Source organism: Mesoplodon mirus, assembly GCF_964341445.2.
Source record: "Mesoplodon mirus genome assembly, chromosome: 12".
Taxonomy (NCBI): domain Eukaryota; kingdom Metazoa; phylum Chordata; class Mammalia; order Artiodactyla; family Ziphiidae; genus Mesoplodon; species Mesoplodon mirus.
The window spans coordinates 101,149,094-101,176,066 of NC_138988.1; the positions used below are offsets into that span (position 1 = coordinate 101,149,094).

Sequence of the window (26,973 nt, forward strand, 5' to 3'; positions counted from 1 at the left end):
TCAGTAAAGCAAAAACTCACCCCCTGGCTTTTCTATTTTTGTGAATTTGTGTTTTATATCGTAGATTTCAGTGCGTGGGAGTCACTGGTCTCATTCATTTGCTCTTAAAATTGTTAAATAAAAACAAAAAAATTTTGGTATCAGGCCCCCAGAAAAATAACTTCCTAAATTAACTCCAGCATCTAAATAGCTTCTTTTCTAAATTAACTCTATATAGCTTCTTAAAATGGGTATTTAGGGCTTCCTTGGTGGCGCAGTGGTTGAGAGTCTGCCTGCTGATGCAGGGGACACGGGTTTGTGCCCCGGTCCGGGAAGATCCCACATGCCGCGGAGCGGCTGGGCCCGTGAGCCATGGCCGCTGAGCCTGCGCGTCCGGAGCCTGTGCTCCGCAACGGGAGAGGCCACAACAGTGAGAGGCCCACATATCACACAAAAAAAAAAAAAGGGTATTTAAAATATGCCAACTATCTTAACTACTAAAATGTAACAAGTTCGACATGGAGGTATTTCAATCTCCCTTTAGATTTCTTACTTCTCTCCACCCAAGTTCTAAAACCATTTCTGCATGGTAGAATAAACTCCATTGTTTTATAACGTCCATCTTACCAACTCATCACATTTTTTATTTCTTTTTTTTTTTTTTTCTTTTTGCGGTATGCGGGCCTCTCACTGCTGTGGCCTCTCCCGTTGCGGAGCACAGGCTCCGGATGCGCAGGCCCAGCGGCCATGGCTCACGGGCCCAGCCGCTCCGCGGCATATGGGATCCTCCCAGACCGGGGCACGAACCCGTATCCCCTGCATCGGCAGGCGGACTCTCAACCACTGCGCCACCAGGGAGGCCCACATTTTTTATTTCTTAAGTCCTCCATAATTTTTATAAGAAAATACAGCTGTGGGAATTACATGAATAATGACTAAAAACAAGTCATCTTTCTACATAAATGTTTGTATTTACCACTGAACCTACAGATCTGATGTGGCTCATTTAATGCATAAAATCCGCAATGACATTCCCTTTACATAATGGCCACGTTTCTCTTTTTTTTTTTAGTTTCAGAAATTTAAAGAGGGATCACAGATGCTAATTGCATATTGGAAGAAAAGAAGGCTTAAGTCTTAAAATAGAATTAGAATAGTTTAAACATAACTATTGTCCTACTTATTTGCAACTATGAAACAACTCAGAACAAAAATCACTGCATTTTTTCAACAGCTTGCCGCTTTGTATACAAAAGAAAGACATTTACTAGGGTGCTCACTGAAACCTAAATGAAATTCTGCCCTGGACAAAAATCCACCGGTAAAGAAAGGGAAAACTTTGGCAGCATCCTGACGAGCCGAGTACACACCTGGTCCTGTTTGTAGTCACAGAGGGCCCTGACAATAATGGGTTTATTGCTTCTGTAGTCCGGGTTCCGAGGTTTCAGCTGCACAATCCTCTTGGACTTGTTTACCAAGTTCTGCACCTGGCGCTTGTTTTCAAGGATTTTCTCCCAGTCTTTCTGCAATTGCAAATAAAATCATACTGGAACACAGATACTCTCTGAAAGGGAGATAAGACCTTCAGATGGCATTACTATAGCTATCATGACATTATAAGTTAGATACTGCTGTAGCTGCATTAGCTGTAAAAAGCCACCAATTCATCCGTCTGCAGGGACCACAGGTACCTTTCAGAAGAAGCCCCTACAGAGGCAACACAGCCATGAATTAGGTGGGCGGGAAAGAATATCACTTTGCAAAAAGGCTATGCTGACAACATGTGAAGTACGCTTTTCTGAAGGGATTTTCACGTTAAGTCATCAGTGTTCTCTCTGGTTTTGTTCTGAGCACCCATAACTACTGAAGCAGAAGTAATGTGCCACAGCAGCTGATCGTGCAAAGAAATGTATTTTGAGAAAAGCCACTGAAAATGAAGACAATGCTTGCTTGAGCTTTGGGCACTCGTTGCTCTGTAGAGCAATGCAAATGCAGATAATCTGAATTGAGTCGGTGGGTGCATTTGTTTTATTCCCGGGTAAGGGCCTGGGTCTGAGACAGTACCTCCAACACCTTGATCTGCTCCAGCAGACCCTGCAGGGGCATGGTCTTGTCACACAGGTACTTCTTCCTGACGCTGTCTTGGAGGCCCTTCAGGTAGGCTTCCGTCGACTGGGCCTCTTCAAAAAACTGTTAAGGATGCGGGTAACCCCGTGTCAATTAAAAGCAACTCAATACGCAGCATCACCTAGTATTTCAACTTCAAGGATTATCTTCCCTACGAGTCTATCTGATAGGTGGTTAAAGGAAAGAATTTGAGCAGAAAGTATATTAACTTATGTGAGAGCAAGAGGCTACTTGAATGATCGGTGACCAATCTGTGCTCCTCTAAACTAAAAACCAATAAATAGTATTCACGCCATAGCGTGAAGATTGTTTTCAGTGCTTTTTCAAACACATTCGGAAGAGAAGCTGTGAAGACCCAAAAGACAATTAAATGATTACTAGGTATAAAAACCTGAAAGTAGGCAGCATTTTCTTTGAGATGAACATCAATGCATTTGGTGATCTGAAGAATCCAGCTCCACTGTGTCTGGAGAGTATCCATATATGCCTGAAACAAGAAAACAGCAGCTGTCTCTCTACCATTCAGCCATAGAGAGGCATCCATTATTTCATAGATAGGTGAGCCTGAATGAAAACCATAAAGCATTTTTTATCTAATTCCAAATCAAGCAAACTTTTTTCTAAAAATTGAAACCAGAATTTCCCCACAGGGAACTCTTGGTATGGTAGAAATTAAATTTTAAAACCAATTTTGGGAATTCCCTGGTGGTCCAGTGGTTAGGACTCAGCGCTTTCACTGCCGTGGCCCCAGGTTCAATCCCTGGTCGGGGAACTAAGATCCTGCAAGCTGGGTGGCCAAAAAAACAGAAAAAAAACCCAAAAACAACTTTAACAAATGGATATAATTAGGAGTATTAGTCAAAATATTCATCCAAATGGCATGGCTACTGACCAATCAAAACAGACCAATCAGAACAGGGACAGCCCTGGGGCATCAAGCCCTGTCCCTGTACCACTGCTAGACCATGCGGAGGTCCAAGGTGAAACAGAGCAGGACGCAATGGTCCTTGCCCCCCATGTCCTCAACCTGCCTTTTGTCTGTGGAAAAACTTTAGCCAAAGCATAAGTTTAATCAGAGAAGTGAGAAAATGCAGACACAAAGGAACACTCCAACAAGACTAAATAACAATAGTTTATTCATTAAGCAAAGTCAAGGACCTTTAGTTCCTCCTCAAGGGCTATAGATAATATTCTGAACAATATCCTGTGAGCTGTCTAATAGATACTGAAACCCACACCAGGTGGAAGAAGTGAACTACATGATGACCAGACTGTAGCCATGACATAAGCTGCCACAGTTCTAAGAACTGGCCTCAAAGAAATGGGGACAAACCGACCCTGGAACTAAAGACTAACTGCACTTAAAACAATCAAGATGATGCTGATCAGACCACAGCAGGACTAATTTCAAGATGACTGCCAGAGCTGACTGTGCTGTTTCTATAGGTAGCCCCCTACCCCAACTGATAAAAGCTCTTGGGAGGTGGCCTTTGGACAGGTTGCCGGCATCCAAAATAAAGGACACTTTCCTTTCCACCGACCTTGCCTCTTTGTTAGCTTTTTTTTTTTTTTTAGGGTACGCGGGCCTCTCACCGTTGTGGCCTCTCCCGTTGCGGAGCACAAGCTCCGGACGCACAGGCTCAGCGGCCATGGCTCACGGGCCCAGCCGCTCCGCGGCATGTGGGATCTTCCCGGACCGGGGCACGAACCCCTGTCCCCTGCATCGGCAGGCGGACTCTCAACCACTGCGCCACCAGGGAAGCCCCTTTGTTAGCTTTTGAGCAGCAAACAGCTGGACCACCCCTACTTTCAGTTACAAAGTTACCTGCCATGAAGAGGGCCTGTGGGGGACGAAGGCAGTGATGCTTACCAACTGATACGGAAAAAGCTGGATTTTTTTCAACAATCAAAATGGTCATATCAGTGCTACCAGCTAATGTCAGACTTGAGCACAGTCCACAGATGGCAGTCTAGGGCAGAGGTCAGCAAACTACAGCCCAAGGGCCACATCCGGGCCACCACCTCCATTTATAAAGTTTCACTGGTGCATGGCCACAACCGTTCATCTACATGTTGCTATGGTTGCTTTCACACTACAATGGCAGAGTTAATTTCAACAGAGACCAAATGGCCTGCCAGTCTAAAATATTTATTATTTGGTCCTTTCCAGAAAAAGCTTGCCAACCCCTGGTCTAGGGTATTGATAAAATAAACTTGTCATGGCTTTATGGTGGATAAGAACCACTCATCTGTATAGTCTTATTTTTTGAAAAGTGTCCCCTTTTTTCCCCTGATAAGAATATAAATCTCATGAAGCCCACCTCAATTTTGTCTGAAGCTGGATGCTGACTGAGGACAAGTTGGTCACTTTCTTGTTTCAGCTTATTAAGCTCTTTTTCCTTAACTTCCAGCTGACTCATGCGTATCTGCAAATAAAAGAAAAACAAGTCCCGTAAAACAAGTCACCGGCAGCCTTCCATCCCTCCCACCATTGTTAAAGGAAGTCAAACACAAAACTGCATTTTGGAAATGAACAATGTCAAAGAATTGCATTATGTGTTCCTCAAGAATCTTAGCATTTTTAAGACCAGAAAGGATGTCTGAGATCATCCAGTAAGCAGCTGAGGCCGGACTGGTGACACGGCTTGTCTGAATTCACCCAGGTGGAGGGACGAGCTACAACACATAGTGAGACTTTCAAATTCTCGGTTCTAAGCCACCCCACACTGCGGTACACACACTCGAGGATGTCTGACCGAACCCATCGCACCCTGTCTGCTGTCTTCTGAGATGCTAAGCCCTGCACTGCCTCTCTTAAGTCACGGAAGAGCCTTCAGAAAGGAATGGTTTTTCATGACCACCCCACTGCGGCTGCATCACAGATGGCCAATTCAATGAGCACAAATGCTTTCATCAGCACCGCACGACTCCCGGGGGCTTACAGAGAAGGTCTCCTGCTTCTGAGCGATGTTGGTGTTCCTGTCGCTCCAATCGTACAGCAGCTCCTCCTCTTCACAATCATTGATCCACATGATCTCTTGGGATGTGGCCTGAATGATGTTCTGCAGCTGTCGCAGGTGGTCCATCCTCTCAAAGGATGTTTTCTGCACAGGAAGGTCAAAGCAGCGTTAGGACAACAATATGCAAATGAAGGGTGCTCCCAGCAGATTTCACAGATAAACCCTCGGTGATCCCTTTTACCAACAAAAATCCCAAGAACCAGTCAAATGTTAATCTTTTGCATTCACTGATCAGCTGGTAGGCGAAAAGGACCCACCCAAACTTAGGATGAATAAGGGGTCAACTTTAGATTCAAAGAAATAGCCTAATCCAGAAGGGTCTTGATTCAGACACTGGTGTTTGGCTTCAATAATTAGTTTTAGACTATAGAGAGAAAATAGATTATTAAAAAAGATAAATCAAGCTTTTTCTGCCCTCTCCCACATCCCCAAAATTCAAGGTGCCATCACCTTGGAAAATAGTTGTGTCACCACTGGCCATGTTATTTAAATAGTATCACTGCCAACAAGGAAATACTGAGAAAGTGAAGACAGGGTGACACAAATAGTCAGAAGAATGGAAATATCTCTTCTTATGAGTCAAGTAATTGATTCAGTTTGTCATAAAATGGTGATGATGGTCTGATAAACCTCTCTCTAAGGAAAACAAGTCTTATTTTTGCTTATACTTCCTAAAAAGGCTACAGTTCACAAGTGGAAAAGCTTTATGGCTTTAACTGAAAGTATTTAACAAGTGCTAATTATGTGACACTTAAACTTGCAAAAACTAAGCACTGTCTTCAGAAAAAATTCTTTTCAAATTTCCTTCTAAAGGGAACACAGCAGTAGAAATAAAATTAGCATCTATAAGCCCCTTGGTATACTTCCAGGCACTTCCTGGGTCCTTAGGGATAACGCCAAGCAGGTGCTTTATCCCCAGGTCCACATTTATACAACCAAATTGCACTGAGCACGGAGCCTTCAGAAATAAGTCGTCTTACCAGCAGGTTTTCATACTCCTCCTCCAACTGGTAGATTGCAGATTTCTCACGCTAGAAGAAGACCAACAGTGAGTAATTATTTAATTCCCCTTGAGGGTTTATATAGAAAGAACAGCCTTTCTAAATCTCCTTCTGTCAAATACATACTAACTTCAGATTCCCTGGTGGAAAGAAGAATTTGCTCTATGAAATCTTTCACCCACAGGGACCTTTCTCAGTTGATTTGGAGGCAAACCTCACTGGCCTGGTGGTGGCATCTCTAAAAGGAAAGGGCTCATCACTGTCACTTAAAGAATCACTGTTAAACAAACTTTTAAAAGTTTGAAAATATCATTTAGGACTCCTCAGATCTTAGAGAAAAGAGGGAGAGATCTGATCAGATACTCAGGTATACAAAAGTAGGCAAAAAAAAAAAGGTGGAAAAAGTGAGGATGAGCATCTCCGGGCTATGTACAAAAGTCAGTGATTTAAATGGCACAAATTAACTTATCAACGAAACTGAAACAGACTCAGACATAGAGAACAGATTTGTGGTTGCCAAGAGGGAGAGGGGTGGAGGAGGGCTGGAGGGGGAGTTGGGATTAGCAGATGCAAACTAGTATATACAGCATGGATAAACAAGGTCCTACTATAGAGCACAGGGAACTATATTCAACATCTTGTGATAAACCGTAATGGAAAAGAATATGGAAAAGAATGTATATATATGTGTAACTGAGTCACTTTGCTGTACAGCAGAAATTAACCCAACATTGTAAATCAACTATACTTCAATTTTTTAAAAGTCAGTGATTTAAACTGTAGAGATCGGGTGGAAACCAGGTACTTAAAATCAGATGAATATTTTAGGCTGTAATCTTGGACCCAGCTTCAAGTCTGTCCTTTCAGCAAAGGAAAAATGTCAGGATGAGACATGATTTCCTTATTAGAAATACAGTTTAATTACCACATAGGAAAGGCTTCACCAAGGACTTCACCAAGGATTCACCAAAATAAAACTATAGGATTGTCACATTTCCTCTGTTTGAAGAGATGGTCTGCTTCCTGCAGAAAAGAACTACCACCCCTCAAAACATGCATTTACCAGTGGCATAAACGAGTGTGTGTGTGTGTGTGCCCTTAGTCCTGGAGGGTTAGCACGATCCCTAGTAGGTCTTTCTGATTCCACATCCCCATTTATGAAATGGGATTTTAAAAAATTTCCAGGGAAGGATAAATTAGCAGTTTGGGATTAACAGATACACACTACTAGATATAAAAGAGATAACCAACAAGGACCTACTGTATAGCACAGGGAACTATGCTGAATATTTTGTAACCTATAAGGGAAAAGAATCTGAAAAAGAACAGATATATATGTATGTATAACTGAATCATTTTGCTGTACACCTGAAACTAAGACAACACTGTAAATCAACTACACTTCAATTTAAAAAAAATGCCAAGATTAAAAAAATTTTTTCCAGTCTTTTGGGGAAGAAATCACAGACTCATGTTTCAGCCCACACTGCCTGGGATCAACTAACTACAGCATCCTTCAGTACACTCTTGGAAGACTCTACAATGAAATGTTCCAAAATACCAGGTCGGCTTTAATCTTGTCCAGCTGCCAGCGGTAGTCCCCGATGGCATTGTGGATGCTCCTGTGACTGCTGATGTGCTGCTCCACCGAGGCCAGGTCCACGCCCCAGGTTATCATGTCCATCTCCGCCTGCCAAGGGAGAGAGAGTGGGCCCTTCATTTCTGACGCCCCCTCACCTACAGCATCATCAGGGGTCAGGTACATACACAGGGACATACACAGCTTCCACTCAAATACAACTGAAGCTGTAAACAGTCAATATTTTTGAAATGAAAAAAAACTTGTAAAGGCTTGGAATTCCCAAAAAGCTAGTGAGGGCTGCCCAATACAGTAAGTTGGGAGTCCCCTCAACTTATTTGTCCCTAGCTCAAGATGGGCCGAGGAGAGATGATTCCAAAATGAGATCCTTAAAACCTAGATCATGTCCTCTAAAGAAAAAAAACCTACCTGTGCACATGGCCTGTGTGTATATACAGCTGTGGGTGCACACCTACGTATGATACAATGTTATAAGATACGGATAGAAGTTTCAATATTCAGTTATTTTTAAATGTGCATTAATAATAGTTCATTAAGCTCAGTCAGGTACTACTTCCCAAACTAAACAGTTGACCCAAGAAAATTTTTCATTGTTTATTTCTTTACATTGTTTTGAGCAATGTAATTTTTGACTCTTTAAATCCAGAATTTAGCATTGCCTTTCGGGATGCAAAACTCCCTATGACCCATTTCAAAGAGAAGTTACAATATATACCCAATGCCTTCATTTCAATGAAGTTTGAAAGTATCAATATGGCAATATGAAGATTGTGGATTTATATTAGCTTTTTAAAAATTAAATCTAACTTTCTAATTTGAGTCTCCACTACTTCAATTTAAGAATGCCACATAGTAAGAATCAAACATATTATTTCACAAGATTTATACTGCGGCGAGTCTATTGTCTTTCTTTTGCATGAGCTCATGTAAATTTCCAAATCACCTGTGTCATCTCTCGGACATGCTGAGGGCAAACATTCCAGACTGGTATTGCAGCAAGAACATAACACACATTGTTCCCAGCCACATCCATGTTCTCATGTACTTGGCGAGCCTTCAGAAAGGGCAGCCATCAGACAACTGTAAGTTACCCAGGACTCTGACCTTTCTCTCCTGTGGCTCATTTCAACTTTAAAGCAGAAACAAGCGAGTGCGCTGGGAAATTAATGAGATGACCAGGCTCCCGATCCCACCCCTCATTACCAGCCAGGTGTACAGTATCTGCCCCATCCATCAGCAGAAACACAAATCAGGGAAACACAACCCTGGCCCAGGAGCTGTGTGACTGCGTACGGATTGTGCCTCTGGGGACACTTCTCCCTTATCAGCTGGCCCTACAGCTCAGTCCCCTGGGAGTGAGAGGAAGAATGCAGGCTATGCTTAGGGGAAGAAGGGATAAGAGGAAAGGATAAGAGAACCCCAGAGCAAACCAGCAGCAAGTGATAAAACTGCTTTTAATCCCTTTGAAACCCTGGGGGCTGCCTGATCTGAAAAGCAACGCTCATCAGTTGCATCTATAAGAAGGGTGCACCCCACCCCCTCTCCCCGACCACCTGCCATGACAGAAAACTGAGTCCACGTGATGATAATGCCGTTTTCCAAAATTTTAAAATGCTGAGCTACAAAAGATTCTTACAAAGCTACACCCAACATGAATACAGAAAATGACAAATTATGAGCTGTCACGTTATAGAACTCTCAGAGTGACTAAGAAGAAATGAGGGAATTTGCCATTTCGTAAGTAATCTGGTTCAAAGGCTGTTTCACCTAACGTCTGTCATTGGTCACTGACCCTCCCCACGCAGTTCAAGCCTCATGAGCCTGGCCCAGCCTTCTCTGCTGGCTCCATTCCACAGGGAAGGGAGTGCCAGCCCTCCCCCACTCCCATCTGAGCAGGGTTTTAGTGCAGTTCATGCAGAAAAATTTGGCATCTGGCTGTATGTATCTTGTTTTCTTCAATAATATTCCTTTTCAGGGCTATGGGACATAAGCTTTGAACCTCATTTTCTGGCATGGTGCCAAAACATAGTAAATGCTCCAGAAATGTGTGTTCAAAGATTAGAAGGGACTTGGGAAACATGCAAATCGGTTTGTATTTAGGTTTCTGGGATTACAACGGACTCTCCTCCTCTATAAGCCCCACCTTCTTGTAAGTGTTATAAAGTCTTTATAATACGGGGGAGAAAAAGTTAACTGAATGAATGAATGCACACCTGTATGTTCAGTTGCATACGCCCTCACACTTGCCAAAGAACACCTACAAAAATCTGTAAGTGGCTGAGAAACTTCAGAACTGCTGCTAAATTGGTCCAAGAACAAGTAATAAAACCACTATGTCCAACAACGACAACTGCATCTCTGCACAACTGATCATTCTACCACGCCCACCTCCTCACGAGAAGGACAGCTCATCAGGATCGAGTTTTCATTACAAAATTCCCCTCTACATTCACTACAGCACATAGTTACTACATAAAACAACAAAACAATAATTAGCACTGAAACATCCTTTGTAGAAACTCCAGTTCTAGGGAGAGGCTCAGCACCCCTGGTGCCAGTATTTCACTTCACTCCCACATCAGTGATGTCATGATTGCACAAGACAACTGACACTTCAAAAATACAAGGTTAGGCGACCAACGAGCCCAAACCAGAAGATCCGGTTTTACTGCGTGTCCAGCTCCTCCAATTTGTTAAAATTTTAAATGAACCCCCACAATGTTCCCTTTTTTCTCTTAAGTACCTCTCAGTAACACCTGAGGAGCTCAGCGATGATCTTTTTTTTTTTTTTTTTACGCGGGCCTCTCACTGCTGTGGCCTCTCCCGTTGCGGAGCACAGGCTCCGGACGCGCAGGCTCAGCGGCCGTGGCTCACGGGCCCAGCCGCTCCGCGGCATGTGGGATCTTCCCGGACCGGGGCACGAACCCGTGTCCCCTGCATCGGCAGGTGGACTCTCAACCACTGCGCCACCAGGGAAGCCCCAGTGATGAAGTTTTTTAGCGCATAAACTCCCATAACAGATCTTCCAGCTGTGAACGGTAAGAACTAGATTTTCACAGTCTACCAATTCAGTGATACGTGTTAAATATTACCTGTGTGATAAAGTACGACTACAAAGCAATGAGGCTGGTTCCCTAAGCCACACGGGGAAGAAAAAAATCCCTGACTTTTCACTTATTTCAAAGTAAAAGAATATGAGGAAATGCCGAAAACAGCAAGTGGTTGCTGCCAGCTGACGTCCCGACCCCCATCCTGCCAGGTCTGCACACCTGGCCAGGAGCTCTGAGAACCAACCTCCTCCCGCCAGAAGCTGCTTACCCTCTGCTGCCGCATCCACCCCAGACATTCGCTGGTGAGGTGCTTGGTGAATTCATCCCACCCGGAGCCACTCTGGCAGGAGTACCCTCCACCTCCCTTGGAGCTGGCCCTTCGGACTCGAGGGATACTGATGGCTTTGTAAAGGGCTCGCATTTGCTCCTGGAGCTGCAGCAGTCTGAAAGGAAAGGAAAACAATCACACCACTGCAGGAAAACAGCCCATAAAACATGTCCTGGGCAAACGGCCCCCTCTGTGTCAGTACAGAGATCACCAGTGTTTCACTCATAGATTTTTTATTCTTGATCACATGCAAAGCCTTAAATATTCTGACGCTCCAAGCCTGAAGCATCAGAGCAAGTGTAAATGCCTCTGCCCAACCTGGCAGCATCCTGTACTTTCTCACAAGCTCCACCCTGGGAATTTCCTAGGACCATGCGCCCTGGATAGTGTGATCTCAAAATCAGACTACACACCTCTGCTTTAAATGGCATTTTCAACTCTGTGAGTCTCATTGCTGTATGCTTTAAAGTGAGCTGGACTTAATTTTAGACTCTTCAAAGTCAATTGCTGTGCCAAAGGTCTTTGCTGCCCCCTAAGTGGAAGCGCACTGAACATCTCACAGCAAACTCAACTCTTCAAAAGAAGCACGCCCTCTCGGGCAGGTCTGTTTAGTTCATCGCATGGCAGCTTTGTGATTCCACAAAAGAAGAAGGTAGTGGGTTTAGTCAATTCGTATTAGAGACACATAAAGCTGCAAAATACCAAGCAAGGGAGCCCTTTCTGGGGAATATCTGTGCTTTCTTCAGGAAGACCTGGGTCAGGGGATTGAGTGCAACTCCACGAGGCCTGCGGGCACCAGGCTCGCTCTGCGGGCAATACCTTTTCTGATAAATATCACAGGGCTGGCCCATCTGCCGCATCTCTCTAATCAAGCTATCAATAATTTCCATCTGATCGTTGGCCTGGGCAAAACACTCATCCAGTTCTCTGCTCTGAGCCAGCTGTATCCCATCTCCATACTTCAGTTCCTACAAGAAAGAAGTCACATGAAGGAAACACATAATACTGGAAAGAAAAGCTTCATGCGTATTACTAGAAGCAAAAGCTTCTGCTATAAACTTAAACATTATAAGTCCCCTACCCCGTTCCACGTAAGTGCAAAAAATCTTTAACTGAAAATTGTCTTATTAATTTGAAATAGGGAGGTAAATTAGGGAGATTCATGAAGCAAAATTTGTAGACTATATTTTAAATTTTCAGATGCCTTTAAAAGCATATTCACAGAGTGCTGACCTTTCCCTTGCTTCAGTGTTAAATACCTATCTTTCTTATTTTCACAGGACACTCATCTAACTGTAATTTCACGGTGATAAGAACGCTGTACCAGCTGAGGTCTTTTTTACACATAAACTGAGCTCTTCCTGCAATTGTGGGAGATAACTTTTCGGTTCTTAAAAAGAAAGCTGTCTAGTTAATTGTATTGGGCCAATCAATTTCCTGGTTTTGATGATGGGTGACACTTAGTGAGACGGCCACCTTTGGGGGGAGCTGGGTGATGGGTACTCGGGAAATATCATGGATCTCGTGCCTTCTAAGCCTGTTTCAATAAGATCCTAAGTTATCTCTGTAACATCAAGAAATACTGTGAGGCTTTCACGAATGTTACCATTTTCCCTCAATTTTCAATTGCTTATTTATCCATATTTTGTAATGTTTCTCATGTAGAATTGTTCTCACAAGATGGTAAATTTTCCTGAAGAAAGACATTAAATTGATGGTGTACATCACAACCCATGACAATCCAGTGACATAAACATGTCAGGTTGCATCTCTAGGAAAAGAAAGCATTACAAAATCAGAGAAATGACAACAGGTTGTTGCAACTGCAAAAGGGTGGCAATCCATAGTGTAAATATTTGTTGGGAAAAAAACTATGTGAAAACTGGTTCCCACTGTTAAGCCAACATTGCAAGTAGGTTAGGAAGATAGACATCCCACTCTTGTCTGTTTTGAGAAAAAGCATCTCTAAACACTAGGAGGGCAGGGGATGAGAATGCACAGGTCAGGGCTATGAGTCTAAGTTAACCAGGAGCAAAACCAGGTACAAAACCAGGTGTGGACAGTTCTTCAGGAGAAAAAGAAAGCTTACCGGCTGCACGATCAGCTCGGCCCGCATCAAAAAATCCGAGCAGTTCTGCAGAAGCTCCTGGATGGTGTTCTGGTTCTGCCTCGACATCGTTCCGGTTGGACTGATGAGCAAACACAAAGAAAGAGAACATGAAAAGTTTTTTTCAATTTTGAACTAATTTTAAACTTTCAAAAAAGCTGCAAAAACGAGACAAAAACAGTTCTGTAGGCCCTTCACCCAGACTGCCCAGTTGTTCACATTGGTCATGTCTCTTTGTTCCCCACCCCCCTGTATGTATGTATATCTATTTATAGTATATATACATTTTTCTGAGCCATTTGAGAGCAATTATCCTTCTTTATCCCAAAATATTCCAGCATGTATTTCCTAAGAACAAAACCATTCCATTATATAACCACAGTACAATTACCAAAATCAAGACATTTAAAAATGATGGAATACTATTTTCTAATCTACAGAACTTTTTCAAATTGTACTAACCTTCACACCAAGGTTGTTTTTTTTTTTTTTTTTTTTTTTCTGGTGTAAAATCTAATCCAGAAATATTCTTTTGAGTTGTGAAAACACATTTCCAGCATCTTCTCTGTCACCCCTCTCCCTTCATCCCACATCAATGCCATCACCAGTCCTTCTGGGAAAGGTGGCATCAGACCCAGAGCTGCAGGGTTTCATTGACCAGTCTGGTTGTGGACAATTGTAGGAGACAAAAGAAAAGCTTATTCTGCAAAAATATTTTCTGCAACCAGAAAAAGCTGATAATAGTAAAGGAAGAACGGGGTAAAGAAAGTGATGGGAAATTTAAATATCTTTAATGCAAAAAGAAGCCACTTTTCCTTTCAGGATGACCCCAGAATATTATCCTGTACAATGATGCTCATCCACATGTGTATTTCAAATGCAGCACTATTCTGGAAGACAGGTAGCAGAAACCTTAAAACGACGGTGGTATTTAAGAAGAATGTTGTAGATATTCTACATTTTAAAGAAAGAGATTATAGAAATTCAGTTTGCTCCAGATACAAGTAAAAAGAGTAATCTATCATAAAACAAGTCTTACTTTTTAATTTGCCAGGATACATTATGCTACAGCACAGCCCGCTACGGCTTAGTTTAAGAGAGATTTAAAGTACATTAAATTATTAACGTTCAGGAAAGGCCTTATGAATGTCCTACAAGAAACCTGAGTTCCTCCAGGGCTTCTGAGCTACCAGCCAGGCCAGCTTAAGCTTTCAGATAAAACAGACGCCTGTTCAACGTACTGAACTTTCTTTTATGTGTGTCTGTGTTGGGAAGGGTGTCTTGTGTGCGTTTTAAAGAAAGAATTTCCGGACTTCCCTGGTGGCGCAGTGGTTAAGAATCTGCCTGCCAATGCAGGAGACACGGGTCCTGGGGGTCTTCGAGCCCTGGTCCAGAAAGATCCCACATGCGGCGGAGCAACTAAACCCGTGCACCACAACTACTGAGCCTGTGCTCTAGAGCCCGCGAGCCACAACTACCGAGCCCGTGCTCCACAGCTAGAGAAAGCCCGCGCGTAGCAACGAAGACCCAAAGCAGCCAAAAATAAATAAATTAATAAATAAAATTTTTAAATAAATAAATAATGAAGAAAGAATTTCACTGTTTAAAAAAAGCGTTTGAAAAGCACAGGCTGTACTAGGCAGAGATAGGGTAAAATCACAAGAATGTGGGAAACTCTCCCACCGCCCCTTGAGTCTGCCTCATTTCACATCGGAGAGGCGCTTTCTCTCTCTGCTGGCCAGGCTTCCCTACAAGCCAGCCCTGGCTGAAAGTATGTGGGTGAGAAACCAGCTCTCCTGGGAACCAGTGCCAGAGGAGGCCGCAGCTCCTCCAGGCAGGCCCTGGCACTGCCCACCCATCGACACCAGGGCACTGCACCCTCACCCCGCGTGAATGCTACCCTTCTCTGCCTGCCACTCAGAATCAGACAGGAAACCTGGCACACTTCTCGGATTGCTGAAGTGTTAACAGGACTCCATCCGTTGTCAAAACTTGTGCAAAATTCCACTTGACTTAGAACACTTTCCAAAATGCACCCATTATAACAGGGAGGAAAGAAATTCAAGAGACAAAGGGAAAAAAAGAAAAAAGAGAGACAAAGGGAGAAATGAAGAAATACAGAAACATCACTGAGAAGTCTAGCATGGGTAAGTAATTAGGGAGGTCCTGTGGAATTAGATTTGTTTTCTTTAAGGAAGGGGCATGAGAGGCCCTTTCTTCTGAAACATTTAGTAATTCTGGTCAGCAGTTGGGTTCAGAGGGTGATTCCCACAGATAATGCCAGTCCCTTGCATACAAAGGAAAGGGCTCTCTCTTAGCACAGTGGAAAGTCAAGAGTTTCTGAAATGATTTAATAACGTGTGCTACTGTAAAAACTAACAGAGTGAGTGCTAAGACAGAGGGAGATGGGGAAACTGGGTGAGGTTGTATGAGAACTCCCTCTATCTCTGCAGCTTTTCTATAATCCTAAAATTATTCCAGGATAAAAATGTACAAAAAATAAAAAAGAAGCAGAGAGGCCAAACTCACTTGCGAATGAAAGTTCCAAAGTGTATATACAAGTCTTTTAAAAATGAATTTATGACACTAAATTCATTTGCCAACAAAATATGAAACTCTTCAGCTCTTTTTACCCAGCTACTAGAGTAGTCAGTTACATGACACTTAGAAATGAACTAAGGAAAAAGAGGTGAGGCAATTAAACGCTGGCTTAAAATATTGGTGGACTTGCACTTAAAAAACAGAAAGGTAAAAAAAAAAAAAAAAAAAAAAAAAAAAAAAAACACCAAAATGGTAACTTCATATGCTGTTAATGATACTGAAAAGAATTATTCATGCTTCACCAAAAGGCCTGCCTATGTTCACCATATGTTCACGCCCTTGATAGCCACTAAAATCCTATGTGTTTGCCTTGGCATTTTAGGAACAGATTAACAACTGTCTGCACAAAAATTTAATCTTTTAAAAGTCAAAAGAAAGTAAAAAGAAAGAAACGCTAAAGTGTTAGAACAATGTAATGAAGAATCTTTGGTATTGTGATTTGTCTGTAGAGAAAGTATGACCTAATTAACCAAATTTCCTTAGGCACAACTTTTCAAGACTGTGTCTGGTCCTTAAAGCAAGATCTACAGATCCCAGTTGTCATCTGTAAGAATCTCACTTGAGTCTGAACATCCTTGGGAAACAGACCATCAAATCGAGAAGGTGGAAGGACAACTCAGGCTCCTGAGGTTTATTGACAAGAAAAGAGAATCCACCTTCACATTTTAGCTTGCTTGTCCCCGCCCAGTGAGGGATCCACACAGAACTGACTGTACTTAAATCATGGAGGAAGTGTCCGTGGAGAGGATTTCGACTCACTAGACACTCACTCAGATGCTGTGCTGGACCCTTCAGCAGGAGAGCCAGGAGAGCTTGCTTCAGGGAACACGGGCATTTTGTGTGCCATTCAGAACTTTTTAAGTCAAAAATCATATTTTTCCACATAATTTTAGGTCTTTTGTCTTTTACCTCAGAAATATTCTAGATCTCAGTTTTCTCATCTTTTGGGCTAGGTGCTATCTATGATTTCCTTAGCTCCTTTGTTCTGTAACTTTATTTTATGAGACCACCAAACTCATTCCTCCTATTGAAAATAATCCAAAAGTCTATGTTCTGTGTAAAGGTAATGAAGTTTCCTCTTCATACAGTGCATTTTGGGAAAATGCAAAATTCCATCATATAGGAAGAAATCATTTTAAAATAAATACTTATTTAACAAGCATATAAGGACTTTAAAAATCCCTAGCCTCAAAGACATTTTCAACACTGGTACGTATTGGTATTAGGGGTGCAGAGATTTTAAACCATGTTAGGAATTGAACTAATGAGGTCAGAGTTCAATTTTTAAGTCCCATTTCCGTGTCACAGAAGATGAAAGAAGTCATGCAAAAAAAAAAAAAAAAAAAAAAGAAGAAAGAAAGAAAAGAAAGCTCATTTGGGTCAAATCAATCAAAAAATATTGGCTTCTAAACTAAAATTAATAGCTGGCCTTGAAAAAAATAACATTTGTCCTTAAAAGTCTTTAACTTTTCTGAAATCCTCTTTTATTTTCAAACTTACAAAGACAAATTATTCGTACAACAAAGAACCTGCCTACACTTTTTTTGAAAATTCATTCTAAAACTTGTTTAAACAAGTAAGGGTTCCAATAGTTTACATAAAGATCCCTTTATCAGAGGCTAAAAGGAAAACATGGTCTGGGCCACATGAACGTGTGAACAGTATTAAAGAACTTTCAATGTTTTATTTTACTACCTCCAAATAACAGCCTTTTCTTAAAAAAATAAGACCTCAAAATTAACTGTGAAGCCACTAGTTTCACACTTTTCCCAAGAATATTACAGACAAAAATACAAGACAAATACTTTGAAGAGAGTCTTGAAGCATTACAAGATATTTTTAAATAGTTACTCTCCTTGTTTTATAAAAGTCATTTTACAATCATCTATTCTGTTTATTAGACAGTTACTGGTGCCACGTAACTCTGGATTTCTTTTTGTATATACACTGGGTTGGCCAAAAAGTTCGTAAGAGCCTACGGAAAAACCCAAACGAACTTTTTGGCCAATCCAATACTTTCTCTCCCATTGGGTTCCTTCTTTCCTTCCTTCCTCTTTCCTTTGTCCCTTCTCTCTCTCTCTCTCTCCCCCACTCTCTTTCTCTTCTTTTTGTTCATTCCATCAACATAAGGTCCTGGATGTGTGCCGGAAATTATGTCTCACGTGTATTCGGATTCATGGAATAATGACCTTGGAAAAACTCAATGAAGATTTGATGGAAATGATGATAATTATGTAATGCATTAATATTGATCTTAAAACTTATTTGCATTCGTATTGATCTAAAACCTATCTGCTGAGCTCCTTACAATGTTTAAAACATGTTCCATACGTTATTTTGAGTTTCTTTAAAAGATGTTAAGTAAAAAGAAAAACATCCATGGAGTTTGTAAAAAAAAAAAAAAAAATTTACTTCTTCATTTAAGGATAATACCCTACCTCCAAGACTCACTAAACACATCAGTGGAAATGTCACGTATCAGAAGTTACACACCAAGTGCTTTCGCCTCCAGAGTCTTCCTGGCACATCTCTGCCCTCCTTCTGCACGAATTATTTACACACCTGTCTGCCCACACCTGGAGAGCAAAGTCCCACATCTTAGTCACTTTCGACTCCTACACGCACCTAACAACACAGTTCCTCACCCAGAAGGTCCTTAACGTATGTTTGTTTGGTTTAGGAAAGTAGAAGAAAAACAAAGGCAAATCAAAGACTGATATGAAGATATTACTACTCATTACCCTGATTTCCAAAGCTCAGTCAGGTAGTGCATCTACTGCACCCCAATTCCCCACCAACAGTGGGCCAAAAAAAAAAAAAAGGTTTTTTCTATCAATTTTAGGAAGAAGGCCTCCTCTGGGCCTTCATCTTGTCCTCACCCAGGAGCTTTGGAAGCGGTACTCTAATAAAGTTCCACTGCCTTTCCATGTTTGCTATTTTCACAGTTTTTGGTGGCTGGGGGTGGGGGGCCGGGAAGGGCAACCTGATCACAGGTCATTAACTTCATAAAGAGTTTGGGGTCCACCTCGTTCTCGGCCACTTCCGGCTGGACAGCCTGTGACTTAGAGCAAGTTAGTAGACTCGCGGGGCCTAGGGTTTCTGCAGGAACACAGTCACCTCCGGGGCTGGCCTGATGTTCAGAGGAGAAGCCAGTGAGGTCTGTAAAGCCCGGCAGAAACTAAATCCTCGCTGCGAGATCGTTCATACAGGGGAAGCTGCTGTTGTGACATGATTCTTAGATTTTGCTTTTATTTTTCATTTTGTGTTTTTTGCCCCAGTTCATGATTTTGCTGTTCACCCAGTTCATAATTTTAAGGATATCCTGCAGCACATTGGAGGTGGAGTGAGAAGCGAAAAAAAAGGAAAGAAGAAGAAATGATGACTGGGTATTAGGTGTGAGGCATTTGAGACTTTCTCAGGTAATTTTTAATTCCTAAAATTATCTACGAGACCTAAAATAAGGTTTGAGACAATTCAAAGACAGAGAGACATTTTAACTGCACGAAAGACATCTTTTGAAGGGATAAGAAAATTCAGAAAAAGATGCTTTCCTTTCCTTTATTAAATGGGGATGAATATTTGACCCTTACAAATTCAAGGCCAAAATAGGGATTTCTGTTTTGAATTCCTTCCCTATGTGAAAACTTACATTCATTCTGATGCCTAAAAAAAATCGTTTACAAGTTACCTGGTTATTCACCAAGAGGCCAACTCCTTTTTGATTTTTTTCAGGTAACTTATGAAGCAAGGGATATTACGTTTGCATGTCACACATTTGAATTCCAGGCAAAAACTCAGACCTATGGCCTACAGCCTCTCACTCTGGTGTCCTCATTTTCATGAAATGTAGATTGCACATTCCTGAGGTCTCTGAAGGTCCTGGACCCTCCCAGCCCAAGGTGCTGGCGGTAAGGTGCACGTGATGGGGCTGCCCTGGCATTTTAAGGCAGGCTGAGGCTTGGGGTCCATGGGGCAGTGGCTTCAACATCAGAACCACCCCTGCCCATTTTCCCAGGAGGGCCAGAGGGAGACGGAGAAAAGCAAAGGGCGGGGCGGCAGGGCCCCAGGCACCAAGGCCTCGGGACTGAGGCACTTCTTCCAGAACCTTTGAAAAGTCTGGAAAGACTGGCTGGCCGAGGGCTGAGTTAAGACTCCCCAAGACACACCCAAGCCCTCCTCAGCTCCACCCGAAGAAGTCAGCGTGGAGGCATCAGCACTTTTTTGTCTTTCCCAGGACTTTTCAGGCACCTGGACAACAATGAAATTACGCCCATGTTTACAGAAAAGATTAACTACTTGTTGAAAGCTGCTCTGTAGATGTGCCTGACATTTAGTGGGCTTAACGCAGCATCACACTGTGCTGCATTCCTCAGCAGATGGAAACTCTACAGGAGGTGTGAATGCAAGAACACAATGGTTATGAAATAAATATTTCCCAGGAATGCAACAATTTAAAAAGAAGTAAAAACTCCTACTGGATAGAAGAGTTTACAAGAAGACGTGAATTCTAATAACTAAAGTTAGATCTTTTCTTGCACCATCGTGGTATACTGGTTTCAAATGCAGCTCAATTACTAACTTAGAGGCTTGACCTAAGCCAAGTCATGAAACTCCTTTAACCTCAGTTTCCCACCTGTGAAATGGGAAGTTTGTCGTGAGGCTTGAGATAACAATATACCTGGCACATGGTGGGTGTCTGCCAGGCAATGGTAACTATTATTAACCACTGATCTGATGTTTGTATAAAATATGTAACCTACTCAAACTTCATCACTATGTAGGTGTTACTATCTGCCATATATTAAGCTACACGGAATCTTACTTTGCCATCCTTTCCCAGAAAAATATTTAGAATAACCATTCTGAGTCAGCCAACTCTAAGCCTGTTTTCTCACTCTCCCTTGTTTCTCTGATCCCGTTCTGGGCTGAAGCTGTCACTCCATCACATCTACCTCCTGTCCCACTGCCACCAACCTCCACCAGACTTTCATCACCTCCCTCCTTCACTGGTACAACTGCTTCCTTAAGGCAACCCCTCCCACACACTGCTGGCCACAGCAATAATCCTATGGCTCCCTGCGACGGTCTTATCTCTGCTCCTTCAAAGGAGAACTTCACTGGCTCGGATGAGACCTGCAAGGGTTCCCCTGTGCCTAACCCTAACCCACCACCGTGGATTCGAGGTCTCCCAGGTTCTGGCCCCAGCCCGTCCTTCCTCCTTCTATCTTACTGTTTCCCCACTTAAGCAAATGCTCCAAAAGGAGACCACTCTCTAGGCCTTGAAGCTGCACCTGTTTTTCCACTTCTCACACTTTTCTCATGCTCTTCTCTCCTCCAGGTGCGCTCTCTGCCCACTCTCTTTACCAACTGAAATTCTCCCAAGTCCAAGTCAACACCACTTCCTTTATAATAAAGTCTTACTCGTGCCGCCACTACAGATGTTATCTTGTCCCCTTACAAAGCCTCTGAGTCATGGGCACTGCTCCTGTGCATTATCCTGTTTGTATTATAGTACTCATGTACTTATCTTCCTCTAAATAGCATCTGCCCCCTTCCAGAAGTCTTTGTATTTTCACCTTTGAATCTTCCCGACATCTAACACACAGCAGATGCTCAGGATATACTGGCTGAATGAATGAATGAATACATGGACTTGAGGTACTTTCATCCTGTAAGTACAGGGCTGTCCAGTCTCATACACAAGTACATGGTGTAAACGCACAGGATGCCAGAGGGCAGGGGGAGGAGCCCCTGATTCTCATGCCAGCTCGGCCATGGTGGACTCCGGGATTTGGGGCAAGTCTTAATTTGTCTCTAAAGTGGAAAAGTGAGGTTTCTGTCCCCCTCAGGACCCCCTTCCACTCTAAAATTAAATGTAAATGTGCCTGTTTAACTTCATGCTGAGAAACAGGCTTCTTTAAAAGGTAGTTTAAAGCAAACTTTAAAATAGGTATCAAATAGTGACCACTATATTTCGCTTTGGAAATCATGAGTTCTGGAGAAATGTAAGCATTACCATTTTATGCACATATTTCTGAGGCTTAGTGACTGTATTTGGCTTGTAATCCTCCTACAAATTCCACACTTTGATCAGCGGAAGATCCAACTGGGGGACTTTGTCACTTGGCCACCAAATTTCACTACGGATTTGTCATTTCTTTTAACTACAGGAATAAGACTAGTGTAATTCTGCCACCATTGAAAAGAATATAGCATCTTATACAAGAAAAAGCCAAAGTTTAAAATTTCAAAAATAGACATCTTAAATGATCAAGCAGGTAACATGTACCAAACTTTAAAATATTAAGAAAAGCAGCGGAAGAAGGTAAATAAAGTAGTTGCAGATTCCATGCAGGGTAAAACAAAGACACAAAAGACAGGTGGGGGAAGGAGGGATAATCAGAGTGAGAAATATCAGGTCCTAAACAGTGACAAGTGTTACTAAATAAGGGACAGACAAAGGCAAGAGGCTGTAAAGTCACTTTCAAAGGAAAAATAAGATTTGGGCTCTGTACACGCTCAAATTAGCTTATTTAGGGAAGGGCTAAATACACACATTGATCATTAAAAAAATCACCAATCTGATTCAGCCAATAAAGTGGGAGTTTTAGAAATAAAGGAGTTTAGATGCAACCAGTCGCTCTCATACTGTTTTTTTAGGGGGGGGGTTGTTTTGTTTTGTCGCTTTAAAAACAAAACACCTCTATTTAGAAAAACTTTCGGTCAGAAAAATGCTTTTAAAATCCTTCATCATCATTCACTTAGCAGAGGGCAGTCGAGTCAGAGCTGCCATCCTGCTTCTGCAAAGTGCGTGCCAGGGCCAAACAAATCCTTCAGCACAAGACGCTAAAAACTCCAGGAAAATAGGTGCGGTGCGGGCCCCGACTGTCTCCAGTCAGTCGCCTTTATTTTAAAATGCAGACCTCGGCGTTTGCGGGCTACTGTGTATTGTGCTAACGCTTCGCGTCTAAGGGCAAGTAGCACCAGCGCAAGCCGGGACAGGCCTGAGGAAGCTCCAGTACCTGGATCCGGAAGGAACGCCAGCCACACGCTGACTCAAGCCCCCCGCCCGCCGCCCCGCGGCCCTGGCAGCGCGATAGCAACGCGCAGAAAAACAACCTCCCTCCAAGTTAGGTCACTTTTCACTTGAGTCTCTTTCCCCTTCCCGGGGAGATGTTAAAACTTGACAGGTTTATCAACAGCCTTTAGGTTGGAAAAACCGAACACAAGAAATGATGCTATACCAGGAGAAAACATCGAGCCTCGCCCAAATTTAACGTTCGGTGAAGAATCCTTATAAACCGGGTATCTTTATGCAGTTCATTAACCCAGATATTAATTACAAATTTACTTCTACAAGAAGCCAAGGGAGTGAAATATTCCATTAACAGCCATATTTACTGTCAACTTAAAACATAGGGACGCTAAGATAACCGAAGCATATTCAATAAAAAAGGAACAAAAAACCCAAAAAACCGCTTGGTTCATAAATGCAGGAAAGAAGCAACCTTGCAAATTCTGACCTGGATTTAAATGTGTGGATTCAAAAGCATGTGCTTTCCAAATACTGCAAGACTGGGAGGGAAAAGTAAAGTTTCGGATTTAAATGGTTGGCCAACTTTTCAAACAAACTTAAAAACCAAAGTGTAAATGAGCAAACATTTCTCCCCAGTCTCCCTAATGGTTTGGCATATTTTTTCCTGGAAACCCCCAGATGCATTTTGTTCATTAAAGAAAGAGCTCCAAGATTGAGACAAATTCTTTGCTAGCTCAAAAAGAGAAAATAAATTTTCAAGGTGCTCCGGGAAGATAAAGAAATGAATAAATCGAAGCAGAAAGCAGGTTGCAACTCGAGTAGTCCGTCCCGGCCTCCAAAACTGCTGGCAAAACAAAAAACCCCTGGAGTGTATTCAGTTTGTTCCTCCCCAGCCTAAGGCCACAAGGCTAGATCGACAAAGTTCTGGAACTCAGGCCTCTTCCCCCGAAGCCCTGCAAGGGAAGGACTTGCAGGGGGCGGGAAAGGGGGGTGAGAGCCGCAAAATTCTCACGGCTCACGTGGGAGAGTCCGGCTCCGGCGACCGGGTAAATGTACGTTGATTATCTTTCTCCACCCGGACCCGATTGACCTCCCCCTCCCCAAGCTGGGTTTCCCGGATGATTCGGAGAGGCAGACCCCGCCCTCCTCCCAGGGCGCCCCCAGCATCGCGGGCCGGCCGGGATGGTACGCGGAGCCTCCCCTCTACGGGCCCCTGCCCGCGCTATCCCGCTCAGAGCGCAAGACGCTGCGCCCGCGCTCCGCCACCGAGACACTGAGGCCGTTCCTCGGATGCTTTTTAAAAACCGGGAAACAAAGGGCGCAGGCGCAGGGCCACAGGTGTGCTCGCTGGCGGGGGCTGCCGCGCGGCTGATCCGGGCTGGGGGTACAGGCGGCCGACCCCGCCGGGAAACCTGGTTTGGGTAGCAGGCGAGGCCGAGGCGGGGCCTTCTCGACCCGCGACCCCGAGCTGCCGGGACGCGCAGCCTCCGCACAAAAGCCCCCGGATGGCCGAGCAGCCCAGGCGCCGCTGCGGACGTGGTCTCGGGGTGACCACGAGCTTGCGATGAGCCACTAGCCACAGCCGAGAGCCGAGTTCACCCTGGCCACCCGACAGGCCGGAGCCCCCCAGCTCCCCTCGCTGTTTTACTTTTGGTTACAGTTCGAGAGGTTGGGTTTAGTGGTCGCAGCCACGCCCGCCTGACCTCCCACCTGCGGCCCGGGACAAAGGCGATGCCTCGCTGGGGACAGTCCCGGGTACAGCCGGGACCCCCGCCGTCCAGCACGCCCTGCCTGCACCCTCGCTGGCTGGCCTCGGGCCCCGGCACGCGGGAAGCGAGAAGGGGGGCCCGAGTCCCCGCCGGCAGCGAAGGAGACGCTCCTCTGCGGGTTGGCGAACGTGCCCACCCGGTCTGCGCGGTGCGCCGGGACACTCGGTCTTGCCCCAGCGCGAACAGGAAATGCGTGCATGACCTCGGACAAAGAGACTGTCCCCTTTCTGGACCTGAGCTTCCTCTCGGTCAGAGGTCGACGGTCCCTCCCGGTCCCAGGGTACTAGGGGAGTGTAGAGACCCCGCCGCCCCGGTCCACCGGCCCACGCACACCGCGCGCTCCGGGTCGGCCCGGTACCCACCAGTAGCCGTCCGAGTTCTGGTCGGTGGCCGTGCAGCGCCGGTAGTACATCCTGCCGGTGCCCCCGCCGCCGCTGCTGCCGCCACCACCCCCGCCGCCGGTCATCTCGCAGCGCAGGTCGGGGCCGGACTCGGCGCGGGTCATGCGGCCCAGCGTGTTGATCCGCGGGTTGGAGCCTCCGTTGCAGCTCATGTTGGTTGGCACTCGGAGCGCCGCTCAGCGCCGAGGCGGACGCGAGGGCGGGCCGGCTCGGAGAGGGCGAGGGGCTCCCAGGAAAGGCCCAAAACGGGTACTGGGCTGGGGGCGCAGAAGGATCGCGAGGACGCTCCTCTCCACCGAGGCCGTTCTGGACACTGCGAGCGCGGCACGGCGGGCGGGCGTCGGGCGCCGGGGACAGCGACGGGCCGGGAGTGGAAGCGGGAGCGAGGGCTGCGGCTCCCAGGGCGGCGAGGGCGCAGAGGAGCAGGGCCGTGGCGGGGTGGTGGTGTTGGTCGGCGGGGGCTCGAGTCTCCTCCCCGCTGGCACCCGACGCTGCCGAGGCCACACCTGGCCGGTTTCTTCCCAGGGCGGGGTGCGGCCGCCGCGCCTCCCCGCCCCATCGGGTGTCACCGACGCGCACCGGCCGCCCCTCCCCACCTGCGCCACCGGCCCGCGGCTCCGCCCTCCGCGCCGGGGCCTGAGTAACGCGCAAGGGGCGGAGGCCCGGGACCCGCGCGCCCCCAGCGCGCGGCCGGCCGAGGGGTGGATGTGCGCTCCGCGCGTCGCCGCAGTAGCTGGGAAAGCAGGGCCCCCGCTTTTGAGGATTTCTACGGCCCCCGGGTGGAAATAGGCCAAAAAATAAGTCATTCCATTGGACAGTTACTTATTAAACTTTTACTTCTGCTTATCCCTGAAAACGGTGCCAGCCAAGCTTTGGCTAGAAACAGTTGAGGAGAGAATGCTTAGATGATGAGGTTTTCGGAGACTCTTTCTGAATTTTTATTCCGGTAATTCAGAAAATTGCCTCAGAAGTATGTTTTCCGACGTGTAAAACGATTTTTACCCAGAACCACCGCTTTCTGGAGAAGTCTTCACCGTAAATAACTAATTTCTTTAGCATGAAGATAAAGAGGAATCCACTACAGTCAGTTTCCATAGGGTACCATGAAACTATAAATTGCAGTGTCTTTTATTTTGCCTGGTGATGGTCAGTCATTTTAAACGAGAAATGGCAAAGACTTCCACCCCAGACCGCTTCCAAATTTTATTTAAAAACCTTAGGACCACTCCTCTCTGCGTGCCCCTGAGCACCTTCTCCCCGGCCCCATCCCTTTTGAAACAGCTTTTCCCAAAAGTCAGTGGTGGTGGCCTTCCTGGGACTTCAGTCTACCTGAGAGCAGCAGAGAACCCTGAACAGAGATCATCCACTGGGTACAGTTGAGTCACTCAGAGCCAGAACATTCCAGCCACCTGATCTAGGGCCCCTCCCAATTAGTGGCTGCCTGCAAACAACATCACAGTCTCTGTGACTCGGGTTTAGATCCAGACCCAGTCACAACATCCATAAAAAGCTGTTTTGATAATTTGGAAAAACTGTTCAATTACTCTTTAATAAACACCATTTAAAGATCTTTATAATAAACATTTGTCATCTCCCTAAACAATGACAGTTAACTCACTTTCTTATACAGTATATTTCTGAAATGTTTATAAACTGAAAAGAACAAAAATCAAACTATATTTGCATGTTGTAAAGGGAGTGGAGGGAGTTCTCTAAAAGGTCCCAGATTATAGCACCCCAAGTTACACCTCAAATTTTAGGCGGAAATCTTTGACAAAATGTCCTTTTTCTCTACAATGGTCCACAGAGTTGACCAGCCTAAATCCAAGGAGTCAAAGATAGCATGAGATGAAAGTTTACCACTGTTAGCACTCAATAATTCCCATCATTTTCTCAGTTTCCTCTTCTAGTAAAGGCAAATGTGATAAAGTGTTCAAATGATTTCACAAACACT

General features: G+C 44.5%; 1 protein-coding gene across 2 annotated transcripts in view; it reads right to left on the reverse strand.

The window, feature by feature from the left end:
- Positions 1-25,292, reverse strand: part of DSP (desmoplakin) — a 42,215-nt gene extending 16,923 nt beyond the window's left edge. For both annotated transcript variants that reach the window (XM_082638088.1, XM_082638087.1), the window contains exons 1-11: positions 24,981-25,292; positions 13,195-13,294; positions 11,925-12,073; positions 11,046-11,220; positions 7,689-7,817; positions 6,107-6,157; positions 5,049-5,210; positions 4,428-4,532; positions 2,498-2,593; positions 2,044-2,169; positions 1,350-1,502 (exon numbers count right to left, since the gene is read on the reverse strand). In XM_082638088.1, coding sequence (XP_082494214.1) covers positions 1,350-1,502; positions 2,044-2,169; positions 2,498-2,593; positions 4,428-4,532; positions 5,049-5,210; positions 6,107-6,157; positions 7,689-7,817; positions 11,046-11,220; positions 11,925-12,073; positions 13,195-13,294; positions 24,981-25,171 — 1,437 coding nt within the window. In that variant the 5' untranslated portion in view covers positions 25,172-25,292. The remainder of the gene's footprint in view (positions 1-1,349; positions 1,503-2,043; positions 2,170-2,497; positions 2,594-4,427; positions 4,533-5,048; positions 5,211-6,106; positions 6,158-7,688; positions 7,818-11,045; positions 11,221-11,924; positions 12,074-13,194; positions 13,295-24,980) is intronic.
- Between the last annotated feature and the right edge of the window lie 1,681 nt (positions 25,293-26,973).